Source organism: Danio rerio, chromosome 9 (assembly GCF_052040795.2).
Source record: "Danio rerio strain M-AB ecotype USA chromosome 9, GRCz13ab, whole genome shotgun sequence".
Classification (NCBI taxonomy): Eukaryota; Metazoa; Chordata; class Actinopteri; order Cypriniformes; family Danionidae; genus Danio; species Danio rerio.
This window is the reverse complement of record NC_141029.1, coordinates 53,142,501-53,165,000: the sequence shown is the minus strand read 5'-3', so window position 1 is coordinate 53,165,000 and position 22,500 is coordinate 53,142,501. Positions and strand designations below refer to the sequence as shown.

At 39.2% G+C, this 22,500-nt stretch overlaps 2 protein-coding genes across 2 annotated transcripts in view; both read right to left on the bottom strand.

Moving 5' to 3' along the window:
• ifih1 (interferon induced with helicase C domain 1) overlaps window positions 1-22,500 on the bottom strand; it is a 751,550-nt gene that overhangs the window by 177,214 nt on the left and 551,836 nt on the right. The window lies entirely within an intron of this gene.
• Window positions 1-22,500, bottom strand: part of kcnh7b (potassium channel, voltage gated eag related subfamily H, member 7b) — a 190,028-nt gene that overhangs the window by 88,724 nt on the left and 78,804 nt on the right. The window contains 2 exon segments of the mRNA NM_001446944.1: window positions 7,693-8,006; window positions 8,298-8,421. Of these exon segments, the coding sequence (NP_001433873.1) occupies window positions 7,693-8,006; window positions 8,298-8,421 (438 nt within the window).

Here is a 22,500-nt window from a genome sequence, read left to right as displayed (position 1 = left end):
CATTGATTTTATGTCGTGACGGTGAGCCGCCGCGTCAATGAAGAACCGGCTGTACAACTGAGCCTTTCTAATCCAGACTGAGCTTTAATGAAATAGCAGCAAATGTCCTGTATGATCTAATCAAGACATCAATAGCAGCTGAGGAGAGAAATCAGGCTGGAAATGGATGATCACGACTCTGCGTGAAGGCCAGAAACTCTGATGGATGATTTTTTTTATTCTTAAAGCACTCTTCAGTACAGAGGAAGACATCCAGATGGCTCAGTTTTCATTACAACTGGGTGTCAAACTTATTTTAACCTAATAACTTGACTTAAAGACACTATACCATGTTACTCATTTCAGAATTGCTGTTACATTTCACGCATTGTCCATTCGTTTACATTTAAACTGGAATAATATATCATCGCTTTAGAATTATAAGGTTCCCACATAGCAAACGGACTTGGCCCAAATAGGGCCTCATTATGGCATTGCTGGCGTGATGCCGGCACTGGCATGCATAATGTCAGCCGAATGTGGGCCATGTATGGCAATGATGGCACTGCTTGCATGACGGCAAACTACATTTGGGCCAATTGTGGATGGGAGGTGTGTGGCCCAGATCAGTGTAGCGATATCCACAAGATCCACAATATCCAGGCAAGATTATTCTCTCTCTCTCTCGCTCTCTCTGTCTCTTTAAAACATATGTAATGATTATAAGAATAATAGTAACAATAATAATAATAATAATTGTTTTCAGTCAGTGAAACAAGCTATCCTAAATCTGCGTTCTTTAGGATTTTGAGCTATTGAACGTTTTTGCATTCCATTCAGCAAACAATATGCGTGTAACAATTTTCTTTACATTAACATGACAATTGTAAACATGAAGATTGCTAAAACTGAACTGTAAAAAATGCTTTGAAAGCAAATTTTAACTAAGAGAGATGACTTTAATGCTTTTTTGATTTTAAATTGAAAGTTTTAAGGGCACCTATGGTGATAAATCTACTTTTCAAGCTGTTTGGACAGACATGTGTGAAGGTATAGTGCAGTGGTCACCAACCCCCGGGCCATCAATCAGTACGGGGCCGCACAAGAATGAATTATCTTTAAGCTGGCAGATAAAGTAGCTGCATTTAAAGCCAAACTGGATTTGTGGGGACTGCGTGTGAACGGAGGCATATTGGACATGTTTCAAACATTAGCGGGGATTTTGTGTGATACTGAGCCTGCGCCCTTACTCACTAAGCTGGTGCACGATCACCAGTCTTCGCTGTTAAAGGAGTTTGAGCGCTACTTCCCAACCTCAAAGGACTCACAAACGGCCAAGGAATGGATTGTAGACCCATTTGTCAACAAACCAGCTGAATCCAGCATGTCCGTGCAAGAAGAAGACCAACTGCTGGAGATCGCAAATGGCGGCGGCCTTAAAACAGTGTTCGAGACAACAACTCTGCCGGTGGATTAAAGTCATGGCAGAATACCCAGAAATCGCTAACACAGCGCTGAAAACCCTGTTGCCATTTCCAACATCCTATCTGTGTGAAGCGGGGTTTTCTGCGGTGACAGCCACCAAAACAAGGCAAAGGAGTAGACTGGACACAAGCAACACACTTCGGGTGTCAATAGCAATTTCACACAGTGATACCGGTAAATATATGGACAATTTCTGAAACGACTTTACCGTTATATTCAAAAAAGCGCTGTTCACACAGGCGAGGACGTTCCTGAATTTTCCCAAAAAGAGCTTTCACACATCCATTACAAAATACTGGTAATTCTCTAAACGAGAGAATGGTCTCATCTCCTCTAATCTCTAAACAGCTGAGTTTGTATTTGTAACCATTTGACTACATCACAAACTCTGTGAATGGATCAGTGTTGTGAACAACTTCGATGAAAACATATAGAGAAACACTTTCGCATGTCGAGATGTACATGAAGTGTGTGTGCTGCACGCAAAGCTTGAAGGTAAACGAACAACAGCTTATCATAAGCATCTTATCGATAATTAATTACACGGTTGGCATTAAGATGAACATATTAATGTTATCTGCCTAATTTCTAGCAGCTAAATGTGTCTGGAAAAATATTCAAAGGCTTTTATTCTCACAAACCGCGTGGACGTGAATACGTCTGACTGTTCTGATTGGCTAAAGCAGACGTCTCACGTCAGCACGATCTAAATGTGCACGCGCTCTTTCTGGCAATCTTCTTTCTGCCATTACTCCCAGATGGGACCATCTCGTTGCAAAGAAACAAGCTCAGGGCTCCCATTGATTTAGCGTTACAGACAGTTTTTGATGTTATGATATGTTATATTGTCGGAGCAATGTGTTAATAAAGTTCCATATGAGTACACAGTGGATTCACGTTTGTTATTATTTCAACCCCCCGGTCCGCAGTAAAACTGTCAAGCGTTGACCGGTCCACAGTTAGAAAAAGGTTGGGGACCACTGGTATAGTGTATGGACCGTCATATTGGGTGATATAAACACACACAGTCCTTTTTTTTTCAATGAAACAACATAAAAACGGTGGAACAATTGGAGCAGTTTTCAGACCGACCGCAACTTAACGTAGAAGTGTGGTCCCCCCGCCCACCAAATTGATGGACAGGTGCTCCGGTTCAGGTGAATTGGGTAAGCTTAATTGTCCATAGTGTATATGTGTATGTCCTGGTGCTCCAGGTTGGGGGTTGAGCATTGGACCAACAACCGACCTCATAAACATTAGATGTTATGAAACATCAATTTGGTGTGGCTAAATATCAAACTTCAATACAAATGGCCCTGGGAGTAATTATTTCATGATAATTGGAGCTGAATGTTTGATTCAGAAGGCAGAGTCTTTCCAAAATAGGTATAGTGTGAGTTTTTCCATTTAATAATTGATATATTATTACTCTATATGAATGTTTCATTTAAAGTTTTTATTTTTGAAAAATTAATAGAAGTTTTATCTTAAAAAATGTAAATGTAACCACAATTCTCTAATCACCCTTATATAATTTTTTATTTGAGAAACATTTTACAACATTGGATAATACAGGATTATGGCAGACCTTTAAAAAGTCTTATTTTTACTTATGAGAGGTCATTATAGATAGAGATTTCTTTTAATTACAATTTTCTCACAGTTAGAAGCATCCTCTGAATTATGGAGCAATAGACATTCCCACAATCCCTCTTAAAACCTTTGACTCTAATATGTCAAAAAAAATTCTACAATAATTTTGAGCTCCACTTCATGCAATTTTCAGACCTTTGTGCCGGAAATGCATGCAAATTAGTGCATATTTAATTAACTAATGCGTCATTACCATATTTAAACAAGATTTTATAAAACTTGGGATGCATAAATTACCTTTCCTTACACTTAAAGACACAAACACAACAATATAATGATCTTTGAAAATATTAAATGACCTCTTTAGTCGACTGCAGAAAGCAGCCAGAGATGATTATGATTTATTCCCAGAAATCCCAGAAACATTTCATTGGGTAAGTTGATGTCAAAAATGAAAGCACACATGCTTCTCATAAAGCCGATGAGGGATAATTTCATATTTTGGCTCTTTATACTGACTGTAAATTGAAAATATCAACAGAATGGGCAGGGAGAAAGTCATTTATCATGATGCCGTTATAATGGCCATTTCTTGCTGCTGGATGTGATTATCATTCATCAGTGAAAGCAATGAAATCACTATACTGGAAAATTATACATTCCTGTCTCCATTAATCGCGCAAATAATGCAGAAACTAATGTGCATTATGAGGGCTGGCTTAATTAATTGCACATGCACTGTTTTGGAGGAATACTTGGTTTATATCAGGAGCAGAAAATGGCTTTAGAGTTCATTAAATTATAAAGCCAGTTTCATATTCATTTGGTTTAAAATGTGCATAATTATCAGATATGAATTTAAAAACCCTCATGTCTTTATCATAACAGTCTTAGATTCTGGTGTCCCATTAAAAGAGCACTCTTATTTGCTTTATTACAAATATAATGCAAAATGACCAGCTTAAACTGGATCATGACAAGCATGAACCATATTAAACCAGCTTATGTCAAGCAAAAAACAGCGAAAACTAGATCATGACCAGCAAGAATACGCTTAAACTGGCACATTACCCACTAGAACCAGCTTAAACCAGCTCCTGATAAAAAAAGAACTGTCTTAAACCAGATCATTACCAGAAAGAACCAACTTAAACCAGATAATTACCTGCAGGAACAAGCTTAAACCAGATCATGACCAAAAAGAACCAACTTAAACCAGATAATTACCTGCAGGAACAAGCTTAAACCAGATCATGACCAAAAAGAACCAACTTAAACCAGATAATTAGCAGCATAAACAAGCTTAATCCAGCCCATGACCAAAAATAACCATCTCAAACTTGGTCTTGACCAGCAAGAACCAATTTAAACCATTGCATGACTAGAAAGAATCAATTTAAACCAGCTCATCACCAACTAACAAACTTAAACCAGGTCCAACCTGACCAGCTAACCAGCTCAAAGTAGCTCATAACCAAAAATAACCATCTTAAACCAGATCATGACCAGCATGAACAAGCTTAAACCAGCTCTTGACCAGTTAGAACCATCTTAAAGCAGCTCCTGACCAAGAATAACCATCCTAAACCGGATCATGACCAGAAAGAATTTCAAGAACCGGCTTGATCAAGTTCATGGCTAGCTTAAACCAGTTTAAATCAGCCTGTAACCGGCAAGAATCATATTAAACCAGCTTATGACCAGCTAAAACTATCTTAAATCAGCTCCAGAACAGCAAGAATACACTCAAATCTTATGGTGACCTGAAATAACCAAGCTAATCCAGCTCATGACCAGCATGAACCAACTTAAACCAGTTTATGGCCAATTTAAAGCAGCTTAATCCAGCTCATGGCCATCAAGAATCAACTTAAACCAGCTCATGACTAGCAAGAATCAGCTTGACCTACCTTATGGCTGGCTTAAACCAGTTTAAACCAGTCCGTAACCAGCAAGAATTATCTTAAAGCAGCTTATGACCAGCTATAACTATCTTAAACAAGCTCCCGAACAGCAAGAATCAACTCAAAACTTATTTTGACCAGCATGAACCAACTTAAACCAGTTCATGGCCAGTTTGAACCAGCTTAATCCAGCTCATGACCATTAAGAATCATCTTAAACCAACTCATGACAACCAAGAATCAGCTTGATCCAGCTCATGGCTAGCTTAAACCAGCTCGTAACCATCTAGAATCATCTTAAACCAGCTCTTGAACAGAAGAGCTGAAAATTGCTTTAGATCTGAGTTTGTTAAATTTATATTCATTTGGTTTAAAATGTGAATAATTATCAGATATGATTTTAAAAACCCTCAAGTCTTTATCATAACAGTCTTAGATTCGTTTTTCCAATAAAATAACACTCTTATAAGCTTTATCACAAATATAATATAAAATGACCAACTTCAGATCATGACCAGAAAGAATCAACTTAATTCAGTTTATGACCAGCATGAACCAACTTAAACCAGTTCATGGCCAGTTTTAACCTGCTAAATCCAGCTCATGAGCAACAATAATCAGCCTAAACCAGCTCATGACAGGCAAGAACCAGCTTGATCAGCTCATGACTTGCTTAAATCAGTTTAAACCAGCTTGTAACCAGCAAGAATCAGCTTAACCCAGCTAATGGCAAGCTTAAACTAGCTCTTAAACATCTTGAATCATCTTAAACCAGCTTATGACCAGCTAGAACCAGCTTAAACCAGCTTCTGAACAGCAAGAACCAACTTAAAACAGACCATGACCAGAAAGAACCAATTTAATTCAGTTTATGACCAGTTTAAACCAGCTTAATCCAGCTCATGACCAACAATAATCAGCTTAAACCAGCTCCTGAAAAGCAAGAACCAACTCAAAACTTATTTTGACCAGCACAAACCACCTTAAACCAGTTCATGTCCAGTTTAAAGTTGCTAAATCCAGCTCATGACCATCAAGAACCATCTTAAACTAGTTCTTAACCATCTGGAATCATCTTGAACCAGCGTATGACCAGCTAGAACCAGCTCCTGAACAGAAAGAACCAACTTAAAACAGATCGTGACCAGAAAGAACCAGTTTAAACTAGCTAAATCCATCTCATAACCAACAAGAGCCAGCATAATTTAGCTCATGACCAGCAAGAACCATCCTACCCCAGCTCATGTAGCCAAGTAGCATGTCCAGATCAAGTGTGCCGCAAGCCTACGTTTGAGTGAGGGTCTCGGCCGTTAGATCGCCCCCTGGGGGCTGGCTGCAGTACAAGTCATAAAGCCCGCCTCCTCCGTGTTAATGAAGGAGACTTGAGCCCAACTAAAAAAAAATATTACACTTGCAATAAAATGTCCCGAAAGATGGTTCTGGTCGATTAAGGCACTGGTTATTGTGCTGAAATAGGTGCAGATCTTCATTTTTGTAAACAGTTTGTTTTTAGCAGTAATTTAATGCTGGGCGTGTCATCGTGATTGACGGCTGTGATTGACAGTTTCTCAAAGCGCGGCGTCTGAGCTTCGGCAGGAGACTGAAGTAGACTGAAGTGTTATTATTCGATTTCTGTGATATTTTACCATGACAAAATGAGTTCAGCAGTAAACTATAGTTTCTGACATACATGATCCTGGTGGAACACTGTTTATTCGCTAAGTTCAGGGCTTTTTTCGGGCTTTATTAGTTTGCTGATACACGCCTAACCACCCAGATAGCAAAACACAGTTCCGGCTAGATTCTCGCCTGCCGGAGACTTATCCCTTAGAGCTCAGACTGACTAACGCTACCTCTGCTGGACCTACTCCGGATGCCTGGACTCACTACCCAATTCCAGCCCGAGTCAATCGAGCCAGATGCGGCGGCCGAGCGAGCCGGCGTTGCCGCATGCGAGCCGGAATCAGCCCGCGACGCCGCGAGTAGGTTATGCGCTGCGGCCCGGAGCTGGCGCGATTGAATATATAAAACCCTCATATTTGTTAACGTTATTACATCCATTTGTGTTGATATGACAGCAAACGCATGCTGAGAAGTTCGGGGGGCGTGGTTGATTTTACATAAAGCGTTTGATTGGAAGCTCGACTCTGCTCATTTTCGCGGCTCCTCCTCTGGCTCCATCAGAAAATCCTTCTGCGCATGTCAAGGCTCCAATTTCAGCAGTCTTTTGCGACAGTTTGTGCCCGTCAAGCAGGCGTTTTGCCCTCAAGGCGTTCAATGGGAAAAAGGGCTGTCGTGTCGTCCATATTTTTTACAGTCATTGGTCCAGATTCTTAGAATTCAAAAAACGGTACGCAAGTAGCACCCGGATGACCTTCTGAAGTGCGCATCTGATGGATGCTGCGGTACCCCATGATGCCACTTGAGAAAATTTATGAATGGGAGTGAATCAACACAACTGACGTGGGTAGGTCACAATGACAAATGGCGGATGTTCTATAAGATACATTTATACCTTATGGAACATACTTTTTTTCTGACAGTCTTGTAGTAAATTGAAATTCAAATGTAGTACCTACTTGAGTAGTAGGCAATTTTGGATACAGTGTAGTAGTCTTGAAGACCTTGATCAGTTGGATCAGTTGTGTTTTACAAGGTTTGAGCAAAACTGTGCATAGTTGCAGCCCTCCAGGCATCAAGTTTGAGACCTATGTTGTGATGGCTCACTCACCTTCACTGGTGTGTCTGTCTGTGTAGAGGCGTTTGTGGTTTGCGCTCAACCCTTCGATGTCGTGGACGGAGGAGGCTCGTCTGCGGCTGCACACACTGTCTCTGGACACGGCCTGCGCCAGACAGCTGCTGGACTGAGTCTGAGCTGCTCCGGGCCGATGCCACGTCTGTCTGGGGGATGAGTGGTCCAGAGGAACGCTGACCGGAGATGATTGGCTGCTGGAGCGGATCAGCGCCCGCGTGTCGTTGGCATCGGCTGGACTGCAGACATGCTGGGTAGGCGACGGGACATCCATCACTGCCGCAGAGTCATCACTGGAAAAAGTAGGTGAAAAATTGTTTAGGTACAAGGATGTTTATATGTAATTTCTCAATTCATGGAAACATATCTAATGAGCCTGGGTTTACAATGGTCCCAACAGGTTCAAAGTCCAGATAAATACCAAAAACAATGCCAAAACAGTTCATGTGACTTTAGTGGTGATATGAAGCTCCAAGAAAACAGACTATACTATGGGATGATTCAAAAGCACAACAGTGTTTACTGTAAATGACTATAATATTGTTGCATGTTTCTGTGACTAAATGAATGTACTGTGTTTCTACCTCTGGTCGCTGGCTCTGGGTGAGTCCACCATGACTGAGTCTGGGTCGTCCTGAGGGAGAGACTGTTTACTGACCCCCAGGAGCTTCAGTGAGGGCAGACGCAGACGGAAGAACCGGCCTTTTCCTGGAGGAAGTCAAAAATAAATGTGTCAGTATACTTGAAGGGGCTGGATATGCTATTCAACACGTTGCTTTTGCTTTTATACTCCTTTATATTGTCACAATACTATTGTTATTATTATTTTTAAATCATGTATTTCACCATTTAAAGATATGTTCTTTAAATTCAGAATCAGATATACAGTATAAGATGAGCAAATGAAATGAAGCTAACAATGAATTAAAAATTACAGTATATTATTATTATTATTATTGTTATTATTATTATTATTATTATTATTAGTTATATAATTAATAATTATTACAATTATTATTATTATTGTTATTAATATTATTATTTGTTATATAATTAATAATTATTAAATTGTTATTATTATTATAATTACAATTATTATTATTGTTATTATTATTAGTAGTATTATTATTAATATTACTACTATTATTATTATTTGATATTTATTTATTGATTATTACAATTATTATTTGTTATATAATTATTAATTATTACAATTAATATTATTATTATTGTTATTATTAGTATTATTACTATTTATGATGATGATGATGATTATTATTATTATTATTATTTGTTATTAAGTTATTAATTATTACAAATATTAGTAATATTTGTTGTTTAGTTAATTATTACAAATATTATTATTATTATTATTATTATTATTATTATTATTATTATTTGTTATATAATTATTAACTTTTGCAATTATTACAATTATAATTGTTGTTATTTAATTATTAATTATTACAACTATTATTATTATTGTTATGTGCTATATATTTATTAATTATTACAATTATTGTTATTATTATTAATATTATTATTACTATTATTATTTTTATTATTATTTGTTATATAATTATCAATTATTACAATTATTATTATTATACTTATTATACTTTTTATTATTTAGTTATTAATTATTACAATTATAATTATTGTTATATTATATACTTATTGATTATTACAATTATTATTATTATTATTATTATTTGTTATAGTAAATTAATTATTACAAATATTGATATTAATTAGTAATATCCAGTATTACAATGACAATTATTTATTTATTAGGGATACATTTTTCCAATGTTTTAGGAAAATAATATTGTTAATATTATTTCTTTATATATATATATATATATATATATATATATATATATATATATATATATATATATATATATATATATATATATATATATGTATATTTGTAATTTTTAACTCTACAGCAAAAAATTTAATCTAAGACCATAGTCATAAACAAAATGAACTAATACAATTAAATTTAGTTCTCTTAAAGATAACTCAAGTATCTTAAATAATATTTTATTTCTCTCTTTTTTTATATTAATACTTGATATTGTTATTTTCTTTAGGGGAGGGTCACAACAGAAGCTGAAATGAAAGGAAAATCAATTCATTCATTCTGTTTTATTTCATTTGTATTGGCAGCACCAAACCTTCAGCAGACGGTCAGCATTCATTCCCACAATGCATCTCTCTAAGGAGAACCTCAGTCTTTCATGAGGCTCATTTATTCAGCCTCAGTCCACACTCACTGCAGATCCTCAAAGCAGGACATGATCAGACAAACCCAGCTCTCCCCAGAGGAATGCAGTGTTTCCTCTCCAGTACATCAGTGCTTTGAAGAGTCAATTACACATAACTCTTTCTAATAAATAAGGTCTGCTAAGAGATGAGCCAAACCAGACTAATGTGGACAAGATAAATTAAGGGCAAAAGATGCATCCTTGCTATTCACCACCATTCATCCACATAAAGAACAAGTGTATGTAGAAACTTGTAATGTTTATCTGCAAACTAAAGCATTACATGTGTGACTACAAGTGGGAAAAGATATTTTTTTGTCCAGGTGATCTCGTACAACCTCTACAATATTCAGATCTGGACTCTGAGGAGGCCATTTCATGACTGTCTGTGTTTCATCCGCTGTTTTCTTTCTCTAAATATGATTCCACTGCAATTAGAGGACTATTATCATGTTGAAAATAAACACTGTTACTACTGAAGTTATTTCCAGAAGGACTGACATAAGGGATTAAATAGATCTTTACTTTTTAACATTCACAATTCTGTTAATTTAGACAATATTGCTAATAACACTGATTGAAATGCAGCTCAAACCAGCTCAAAACTCCCATCCTAACAAATCATACATCAATTTATAATCTATTACATCAATCATAAATTTTTAATCATGTATAAATCTATCTATCACCCGGAGGAAACCCATGCGAATGCAGGGAGAACATGCAAACTCCACCCAGAAACTCCAACTGACCCAGTTGGTCCGGTTTCCCCCCACAGTCCAAAGACTTGCGGTGCAGGTGAATTGGGTAGGATAAATTGTCTTTCAAGAGTTCACACTTAGCTGATGATTAACAAAGCTTATTTGGCATGCTGTCCCGGGAGAGAGCCCCGAGCTCAAGGGCTCCTCGAGCCCGGGGCTTCCTCCCGTTGGCAGAGCAAGAGGAGAGCCCGAGCTCGGTGGATCTCAGAACTCCCCTGCCGCTGTAGCTAAGGGAACGTAAGGGATTAGACAAGCTTGATTGTTATGTATGTTGAATGTCTTTGGATGGTGGGAGGAAACCGGAGAACCCGGGGAAAACCCACGCGGACACGGGTAGGACATACAAACTCCTCACAGAAACACCCACCGGTCCTGTGGAACTAGGGCTGGCAGTGTTCTTGCTGTGTGGCTCACAGTGCTAACCACTGGACCGCCGTGCCGCCCAATCACAGGTAAAGGAGGAGAATAGGGGAGGAGGGGGGTTTCTTCCAAACGAAGATAAAATGAACTGAAAACTGAGGCTATTTATAGTGGCTTAGGGCTCATATGATTGGAAGATTAGTGATTAGCAAATGCGAGACCGGCCGTGATAAATCATAAGCACGTGATCCTCTCCAAATTAGTTTATGAATAAACTTCACGTAGTGTATGAGTGTGAATGTGTGTATGTGAATGTTTCCCAGAGATAGGTTGCGGCTGGAAGGGCATCTGCTGCGTAAAAACGTGCTGGATAAGTTGGCGGTTCATTCCGCTGTGGCAGCCCCGGGTTAATAAAGGGACTAAGCCGAGAAGAAAATTAATAAATGAATGTTTGATTTGTTGTAAGGTGCCTATTTTGATTTTCTCAGACAAATTAAGGTAAGAGCACAAAGGTCTCTCTCTCTCTCCCTCACACACACACACACACACACACACACACACACACACACACACACACACACACACACACAATCAGGCCCGGATTGGCTAATCGGGAGGACCGGGAGAATTCCCGGTGGGCCGGTCTGTTTTTTGGCCGCGAGGGCCGGGGTCCCTAGCTGCTTGCACTCTGAGCAGTCACACTTTTTTCTTCTATTTATTTATTTGACCATAGCTTTACTCTTTTTAATCATTATTTTGCCGCAGTGCCTCTCTTTTTATTTTTTTTCTCGCAGCCCTGTCAGAAAAATGCAGTCTGCAGGTTAACTAACGTTAATGATGATGATGTAATGTAACTGTCGACCCCAAACAGCGGCACCTTAGTGAATATAAGAATTCGAATAAAATGAATAATACACCTGCTCAATGAAAATCAAACGATTCACTACATTAATAAATCTGACATAACTGACTTGATCAGAAATCTAAAAATAGGAGAAAAAGATTGAGCCATCAAAAGAAAGTAGTGCTGTGTCTTAGGGGTCGCAAGTCATTAGTTATTTTTTACTTGAATTATAATGGCGCCAATGTGGTCCAGTGGTAAGCACATTGCGTTTCAATGTCACGGATCGGGATCGATTCTCCCGTGTAAAATCTTTTTTTTTTTTCGATTTTATTGTTAAGACATAAAATACTGTTAGGGCTGTTGAACATTTGAATTTCTAAAGCAGCAGTTTTCTTGAAAAAGACGTGATAGTGCCATTAGAAACTGAATTGGAATCAGTCGTGAACTGAGGTGGGCCGGTCTGGTTTGAAACTCCAGGGCTGAAAATGAGTCCCACTCCGGCCCTGCACACAATACTCTATATAAAAGCTGGAAACTAAGCTTGTTTTGCCCTGCAACTTGTGATCAACAGGGTTTAGCTTTTGCCAACAGAGAAACCCACCAACAACAGAGGTACATAATAATATGGTGTCATGCATTGCAATCCAAAAAAGTCATTATGATGGAAGTCAATGGGGCAAAAACAGTGATGAACATAACGAAAGGTTAGTCAATTTGCTCAGTGTACTGTTGAGTTTTTGAACATTATCCCAAAATGCATGTCAAAAATAAGATTTGTCGTCAAAAATCATTCCTTTTGCTGAAACACAGGAAAAGTTGTGGCCAAATTAGGACTCAAAACCCTCTCAGAGTGGATGAGAACATCCCCAACAGCACACAAGGGTTACTAATACAACCTTATAAAGTGTTACCACTAACATGAATGTTATTTTGAAGAGTCACCCTACTTTCCCCTATTCACCTGCAGTGCATCTGAACCCCCTGTCCGGCAGCTGCAGGTGAAGCATGAATCTGCAGCAGATCTCCGTGTTGTTCAGCGCATGTAAATACCCCTCAGGAGGGCCGCGTTGGATGCTCATTGACAATGGTGGTCTGAAAGTGAGCCAGCGGATGGGAATATGAGGACGTCCTCACTCAACAGCCTGCCGTCCTTCTGCCATCACACCAACATATGATACAGGCATCCAAAGCCCCCTACAACGCTCCACGTCCACACAGGTACCAAAACAACAACTGTGGGTGGGCTTCATAGTTAAAGGGGTCCAATTATGTTTTTTAGACTTTAAAAAAAAACACAAATCACTGCAGAAGGAATTGTTTTCATTCATTTTTTATAGCTATATAGGTCAAGAAAATTTATTTTCCGTCAGTCTTAGTACATGATGTAACCACAGAAGAGTCAAGCTTTAAATAGGAAACTTGTCAAAACTCTTTGGTCATTTTTGAGCGAGATGCTAATGGTCTAATCTGATTCAATGATCTAAGCTAAGCTAAATGTGTTCCCACCAGAGATAAATCCGTCTACAACCAGTTAAAAATGCCAGTCTGTTATCAAACTTTTTTTTATAAATCAACACCAAATAGAAAACATATCAAACTCTCTGGTCATTTCTGAGTGCGATGCTAATGATCTAATCTGATTCAATGATCTATGCTAAGCTAAGCTAAAAGTGCACTCATGAGAGAGATATCAGTTCAGAACCAATTAAAAAATGTCAATCTGGTATCAAACTTTGTTTATGAATCATCAGCAACACCAAATAGGAAACTTTATCGAAATTTTTGAGTGAGATGCTAATGGTCTAATCTGATTCAATGATCTAAGCTAAGCTAAACATGTTCCCACCAGAGATATATCCATCTACAACCAATTAAAAATACCAGTCTGTTATCAAACATCCTTTATAAATCATCAACAACATCAAATAGGAAACTTTATCAAAACACTTTGCTGATTTTTGAGTGAAACGCTAATGATCTAATCTGATTCAATGATCTATGCTAAGCTAAGCTGAACATGTTCCCACCAGAGATATAGCAGCCTACAACCAATTAAAAATACCAGTCTGTTATCAATTCTTTTTTTTTTTAAATACATCAACACCAAATAGGAAACGTATCAAATCTCTCAGGTCATTTCTGAGTGAGATGCTAATGGTCTAATCGGATTCAATGAATTATGCTAAGCTAAGCTATGGTTGTTCCTACCAAAGATAAATCAGTCCACACCCAATTAAAAATGTCAATCTGTCATCCAACATCAGCAACACTAAAAAGGAAACTTTATTAAAACTCTTTGGTCAATTTTGAGAGAGATACTAATCCCTGCTAAAAAATCCAGCTTAAACCAGCCTAGGCTGGTTGGCTGGTTTTAGCTGGTCAACCAGGCTGGTTTTAGAGGGGTTTTGGCCACTTCCAGGCTGGTTTCCAGCCATTTCCAGCCTGGTCTCAGCAGGCTGGAAAATGACCAGCTAAATCAGCAGGGATGGTCTAATCTGATTCAATGGTCTACGCTAAACTAAGCTAAAAGTGCCCCGATTAGAGATTAATCAGTTCAGAACCAATTAAAAATGTCATCTGTCATCAAACTTCCTTTATGAATAATCAGCAACACCAAATAGAAAACTTATCAAAACACTTTGGCCATTTCTGAGTGAGATGCTAATGGTCGGACCTGATTCAATAACCTATGCTAAGCTAATCTAAAAGTGTTCCCACCAGAGATATATCAGACTACAACCGATTACAAATGTAAATCTGTCATCAAATTTCCTTTATGAATCATCAGCAACACGAAATAGGAAACTTTATGGAAACTCTTTGGTCAGTTTTGAGTGAGATGCTAATGGTCTAATCCGTTTCAATGATCTATGCTAAGCTAAGCTAAAAGTTAGCTGAAAAATCTAAAGAGCTAAAAGTTCAGCTGAATAGATTTAAACATGGTAAAACTCAACTCTTAATCTCTAGGGAAGCTGTAAAATGAGCTTACTGAGTGTTCCCCAAAAACACTCAAATGACTTTGTAGCTTTGTGCATTTTGACTTTTTGAAACTTTCTAGCGTATACCTGATCTGGCAGTGACTGAGATCATGCTGTACTGTACTACACTACGCTGGCCCTCAGACTCTCAGAAAGATCATCTTCTGACACAGTGGAGTCTTGAAAGATCATTTACAGTCACAGTGAAGTCAAACGTGGAGCGCTGGTGACGTCTGTGATGAGTGATGCTGACGGAGAGCCAGTCATTCAGAGCTTCATTAAACATAATGAGATATTAAACCATCACCGTGCTTCCCTTCTCTTCCTGTGGCCGTCAGACATTCACAATCAATCATGTTGACTGCTCTCTCTCTCTCTCTCTCTCTCTCTCTCTCTCTCTCTCTCTCTCTCTCTCTCTCTCTCTCTCTCTCTCTCTCTCTCTCTCTCTCTCTCTCTCTCTCTCTCTCTCTCTCTCTCTCTCTCTCTCTCTTTTTCTCTTTTATCCATCTCTGTTTTTTCCTCTATTTTTCTCTGGCTTTCAGTTAGGGCTGCACGATATTGGAAAAGTCTGTAATTGCAAGATTTTATTTTACTGCCATAAATATTGCATATTACATAAATATTGCAATAGTAATCTTTCACAAGATAGCTTGAATAGCACTATTTGATGGTTTTCTGAAGAGTCATATTCAGGTACAGAAATTCAGTAACCACAATGCACTGTCTCGTTTCTAGTCCAAATATCTAAAAAAAAAATCTTAGAGCAAGTAAAAATGTTTTGTTTTTAATGTCAGAGGAAATAAGTCAAAATGAAGAGCTTTTCCTTAAATTATATACAATTACCTGCCAGTTGGGTTTGTAAAATAATCTTGAAATGTACACTCACTGGCTACTTCATTAGGTACACCTTACTAATACAGGGTTAGACCCCCTTTTGCTATAAATATTATTAATATTTAATAATATTATTATTATTATTATTATTGTTATTGTTGTTATTGTTATTATTATTATTATTATTCATTCATTCATTTTTTTTGGCTTAGTCCCTTTATTAATCCGAGGTCGCCACGGCGGAATGAACCACCAACTTATCTAGCCTGTGTTTTATGTACGCATGTACTTATGTACACAGCGGAAGCCCTTCCAGCTGCAACCCATCACTGGGAGACACCCATACACTCTCATTAACACACATACACTGACAATTTTAGCTTACTCAATTCACCTATACCACATGTTTTTAGACTTGTGGGGGGAAACCGGAGTACCCGGAGGAAACCCACACCAACACAGGAAGAACATGCAAACTCCAAACAGAAATGCCAACTGACCCAGCCGAGGCTCGAACCAGAGATCTTCTTGCTGTGAGGGGACAGCACTACCTACTGCACCACCCTGTTATTATTATTACTATCATTATTAATATATTTAGCTCATCACTTTCCATGACATCACAAACAGTATTTTGTAATGTTACGTATGTTAATTCTACACACACACACATGCGAAGATATATGCATTACTAAAACTGTCTTGTTTCAACCGCACATTTAATATATTGATTCCTTTTTTCCGACTCAGGAAAAGAAATGGCCAGTGTGGCTGTGAATGTTCTGTTTATTTTGTTTATTTCATTACAGCAGAGATACAGAACATAACAAAGGCGGCGTCCTTGCAAATGATTCATGACAGCATGTGCATTAGTGTGTGCATCTGTGTGTGCGCTAACAAGTCACAGCGCATGTACATTGCTTGATTTGAAGGTCGTGTGTTGTTTGCGTAGCATGATTGTAATGTACATTAGCATGTAAAGTAGACTGCGTTTGCGCTTTTCTAAACATAGTGGTGGACTGATGGAGTTATGCAGCGTAAGCATGTGACCGTTTCATTCAGCTTCGATGTCAGAATACATGAAAACATCCAATGATTGCAGTGCTTCCGCTTGCTGTTATGATACTGTATGTGCGTCATTCATTTTTTATTTATCCTAAAAGACAAGTATGTTTAAGTTTGACCTTGTATAGTTAAATACTAAATTCAACTTCACATCTTCTACATTTTTTTATGTTACAGCCTTATTCCAAAATGGATTAAATTCATTAATTTCCTCAACATTTGACACACAATACCCCATAATGACAATGTGAAAAAAAAAAAGGTTTTGAAATTGTTTATTTATTCAAAATAAAAAGCTGAAAAAATCACATGTACATCAGTATTCACAGCCTTTGCTCAATACTTTGTTGATGCACCTTTGGCAGCAATTACAGCCTCAAGTCTATTTGAATATGATGCCACAAGCTTGGCACACCTGTCTTTGGGAATTTTTGCCTATTCCTCTTTGCAGTACCTCTCAAGCTCTATCAGGTTGGATGGGAAGTGAATGTGTACAGCCATTTTTAGATCTCTCAAAGGTTGTTCAATAGGATTTAGGTCTGGGCTCTGGCTGGGCCACTCAAGGACATTCACTGAGTTGTTGTGAAGCCACTCCATTGATATTTTGGCGGTGTGCTTTGGGTCATTTTCCTGCTGGAAGATGAACCGTCCCCCCAGTCTGAGGTCAAGAGCACTCTGAAGCAGGTTTTGATTCAGGATGTCTCTGTACATTGCTGCATTCATCTTTCCCTCTATCCTGACTAGTCTTCCAGTTCCTGCTGCTGAAAAACATCCCCACAGCATGATGCTGCCACCACCATGCTTCACTGTAGGGATGGTATTAGCCTGGTGATGAGCGCTGCCTGCTTTTCTGCAAAAGTATCGCCTGGCATTCACTCCAAAGAGTTCAATTTTAGTCTCATCAGACAAGAGTATTTAGTTTCTTATGGTCTGAGAGTCCTTCAGATGCCTTTTAGCAAATTCCAGGTGGGGAGTGTCTTCCGTCTGGCCACTCTACCATACAGGCCTGATTGGTGGATTGCTGCACAGATGGTTGTCCTTCTGTAAGGTTCTCCTCTCTCCACAGAAGAACGCTGCAGCTCAGACAGAGTCACCATTTGGTTATTGATCACCTCCCTAAGGCCCTTCTCCCCCAATCACTCAGCTTAGTTGGCCGGCCAGCTCTACGAAGAGTCCTGGTGGTTCCAAACATCTTCCACTTATGGATGATGGAGGCCACTGTGCTCATTGGAATGTTCAGAGCAGCAGAAATTTTTCTGTAACCTTCCCCAGCCTTGTGCCTCGAGACAATCCTGTCTTGGAGGTCTACAGACAATTCCTTTGTCTTCATGCTTGGTTTGTGCTATGACATGCACTGTCAACCCTGGAGCCTTATATAGACAGGAGTATGCCTTTTCAGATCATGTCCAATCAACTGAACTGACCACAGATGAACGCTGCTGAAACATCTCAAGAATGATCAGTGGAAACAGAATGTACCTGAGCTCAATTAAGAGCTTCACAGCAAAGGCTGTGAATATTTCTGTACATGTGATTTTTTAGCCTTTTATTTTTAATAAATTTGCAACAATTTCAAAAACTCTTTTTTTCATTTTGTCATTATGGGGTATTGTGTGTAGAATTTTGAGGAAATAAATAAATTTAATCCCTTTTGGAATAAGGCTGTAACATAAAAATTTTGAAAAAGTGAAGAGCTATGAATCCTTTCCAGATTCACTGCATAGTCTGCACTTCACTGCAGATTCACTGCAAAGTCAAAGTAAATTTCGGTTCAAAGTAAAAGTCTTTTTTTTTAGATTTTTGGTTGTTCACTAAACATACTAAAGAACATTTAAATAGTTATTATGCTTTTTCATTATTTTGACAGCAGAAATCATCCACTTTCTGACATCATTGTCTTATTTTTGTGTTTTACAGGATGATGAAGATAATATCAGGTCTGGTCGACACGAGGGTGAGTACATGATGACATGTAAACCTTCATTTGTCAGTGAAGCGTTCTTGTAAAGTCATTTTGTCAGGCACTTTACACATGGTGATGGAGGACGGATCGTCTTCCCTCCAATCATTCGGCCCTTTTACTGCACTCGGGTTTCAGTGCACACAATGTGTCTTGATCTGCCATCTTGAGTGCTTTGGGAAATCAGATTTGCAATGCATCTCAGTTGCACTTGATATCTGTCTGGTCTGAACCACAAGGATTAGTCCATTTAACTGTCTGATTGCTAATGTCATTGTAACGTATGGATGAGTCATTGCACAGTTCGACAACACTTTGGGCTCTATTTTGATGATCCATGCACAAAGTCCAAAGCGCAGGGCGCAAAAGCTTAAAAGTTCACTAAACCCTCGAGTACTTTTTGTTAGATTTGAACAGATTTGTGTGTGTTGAGCATCAGTTAGGACAATGTTAGCACCTGCAGATTTAATTGTGGGGAAAACTGGATAATTTAGAGCTTTTGTCAGCTAATTTTAGGTTCTGGGTATAAAATGATTTTTGGGGCGGATCAAAATCGGTGACGTAGCGCAAAACTGCAAGTGCAAAAATGATGCGTCAGTTTCTCATTATTATTCATAGTTTTCTTTTCCTATAAGAAGAGCCGGCTTCTTAATTATTCATGACTGCACATGCTTTCCGAAGTCAAGGCAGACGTGCCAGTGCCAAGCTGTGAGACACGGACCCACGGCACGCAGTATTTAGCCGTTCATGAAGAGTCGTATGTGTTTGTTTCCATGATGTTTGTTTCTACGGGATTGCATGTTTTTCCCCATGCTGTCAGGGCCGATACAGCAAAGCTATGCGTGTGCTGCAAGCTTTTTTGTCGGGAGAGCAGTACGAGAATTGGAGAATGGCGGATTTTGTCTATTTATTAGGAGTTCGTTCCAGTTCCTTCAGATTACTAGCAGGACTAATAGTTAAAATAGACAGGGCTAGAGACCTGCTGCACTGAGTCTGCATTCAGACCCGGGGATTGAGGGAAAAGTCCTCATTTATAGTGTTTATATAAAAACAATTATCTTCATAATGATATCAATTGTGCCCTGCTGAAAAATCCAGCTTAAACCAGCCTAAGCTGGTTGGCTGGTTTTAGCTGGTCGACCAGGCTGGTTTTAGAGGGGTTTTGGCCATTTCCAGGCTGGTTTCCAGCCATTTCCAGCCTGGTCTTAGCTGGTCAGGCTGGAAAATGACCCGCCAAATCCAGCTAAAACCAGCTTGACCAGCCTGGTTTAAGATGGATATAGCTGGTTTTGGCTGGACTCCCAGCTTGGCTAGGGTGGTCAAGCTGGTTTTAGCTGGTCATCTCCCAGCCTGACCAGCTAGGACCAGGCTGGAAATGGCTGGAAACCAGCCTGGAAGTGGCCAAAACCCCTCTAAAACCAGCCTGGTCGACCAGCTAAAACCAGCCAACCAGCTTAGGCTGGTTTAAGCTGGATTTTTCAGCAGGGTGGTTATCTGTATATGAAATTACGAATAACAAATGTAGCAGGGCATTCAATTACTGTTTATTTCTTTGCATTTTAACTTTGTAAACTATAAACTAATGCGTCTCCTCACGGTTTGACTATCATTTTGTGAGCCGACTGACAACAGTTGTTCACTCCCCTTCTTCTTCCCTGCTGGCCACGCCCACTCCTGCCTCTGATCGCGGAGCTCCACGCCCACTATGATGCATCTTTTGAAAAAATTCTAAGGTAGACCTGAACCAACAGTGGTGAGTGTCATGACCCTTTAAGGGCATGTCAGAATATACTTTTGCTATTTTAAGGATGGAAAAATCCACTCTGCACTGCGGCGCATGGTTTTACAGGGTTGAGCTTATTCTCTTAATGAGTTATGGGTGTGTTTTGAGAATAAACCAATCAGAGTCTCATCTCCCATTCCCTTTAAGAGTCAGTTGCATTCACTAGCGAGAAAACAGAAACACTCTCAGAAATAAAGGTTCACAAGCTGTCACTGGGGTGGTACCTTTTCGAAAGGTACACATTTGTACTTAAAGGGTTCATATGGGTACCTTAAAAGTAAATATTAGTACCTAAAAAAATTTAGGGTGCTTTCACACCTGTGAATCGATTCAGTTGTTCCGAAACAGAGATTATAAATGTTACATTGTTGCTCTTTGCTCTTGGAGCGGTTCGCTTTCACACTGCAAAGTTTCTAATCGGACCAAAAGAGCTAAAACAAGTCACGTGCGAGTAAACTCTCCTCACATTGGTCAGAGTGTCAGGGTTTATTTTGCAGCGTCCCGCTCAGCTGTCAGGAGAGGTGGTGGTTTGGTGGTGATTGACAGGGTGCGCGCGCGCGACGTGTCTGAGGAGAGATGCGGTGGGGAAGGGTGAGAAGGGTGCGCGACGATGCCTATTTGAGGACCGGGAGGGAGACGCGAGATTACCGGGAGATCATCACTCGTTTGCGGGCATCCGGAGACTCGCAAAACTTCCTGCCCTACTGATAATTCTCTCTTCATATAGCCGTAAGCCTATTACATATCCATAAAACACAGTGATATAACCACGATCGGATCGCTTTCTCACTACAATCGAACCGCTCCAGGGTTCGTTTCAATCGAGCCGAGACCACCTCATTCAAGCGATCTCGGAGCGATTACTTTGGCGCGAAACAGAGCGCGATTGACCTGTTCACATATGCCAAACGAACCGCGCTAACTGGACAAACGAGATACGTTCCGAAACAAAAGTGTAGGTGTGAAAGCACCCTAAGAGGAACACTTTTGTACTTTTTAGGTACTAATATGTACCCTTTAGGTATTAATATGCCACCCCAGTGACAGATCACGTACCTTTATTTCTGGCAGTGTAGTTTCTTTGGGTAAAGGTTTTTTGGCTATATTTTGTTGTAATTCTTTGATTTATATATATATTTTTTCTTGTTCACACACACTCTCTCTCTCTCTCTCTCTCTCCATACTTATATCCACTCACTTATATTCACTTCTAGTGTTTAGTGTTACTTACAGTAAACTTACTGTAACACCTAGAATCAGAGTTCAGTCCTTGTTGACACACACACACACACACACACACACACACACACACACACACACACACACACACACACACACACACACACACACACACACACACACACACACACTCTGCAGTGTTCCCTCTATAAATAGTCTTCCCCAGAGCAGTGTTAGTGTTAAAGGATTTGTGGATCAGACCTGAGGCCTGAGCATCTGTGTGGAGATCTGAGCCTGCCGGACTCTGGAAATGAGTCTCAGTCACTGCTGTCAGAGTAAAGCGTCCCGCAGACACAAGAGGAGAACCTCATCGAGATGATAAATGTCCTAATATTATCACCTGCACTGAGACTCTCTCGCTCTTTCTCTATATGATCTGGTTATTATCTGTTTGTGTTTGAGGCATGGTGCAGAAGTGGCTTAAGTAAAAGCCAAAGGCCTCTAGATTACGCTTATTTTACCAAAATAAAATTTGATAATGCCTTGATTTTAACTGATTTAATTAGGACAGTAAGGTCTGATTTTGCCTAGACAAGAGTCTTGTCTCTTAACAGAAATAATGTCCAGTATAGAATATAAAGTCCTGCTGCAGTGGAAACAGAATGAATATTGTGTCTGACTCCATCATGAGCTTGGAGGACTGCATCCATACATCTCTGCACTGACTCAAATCACTGATTAATAAAGTCA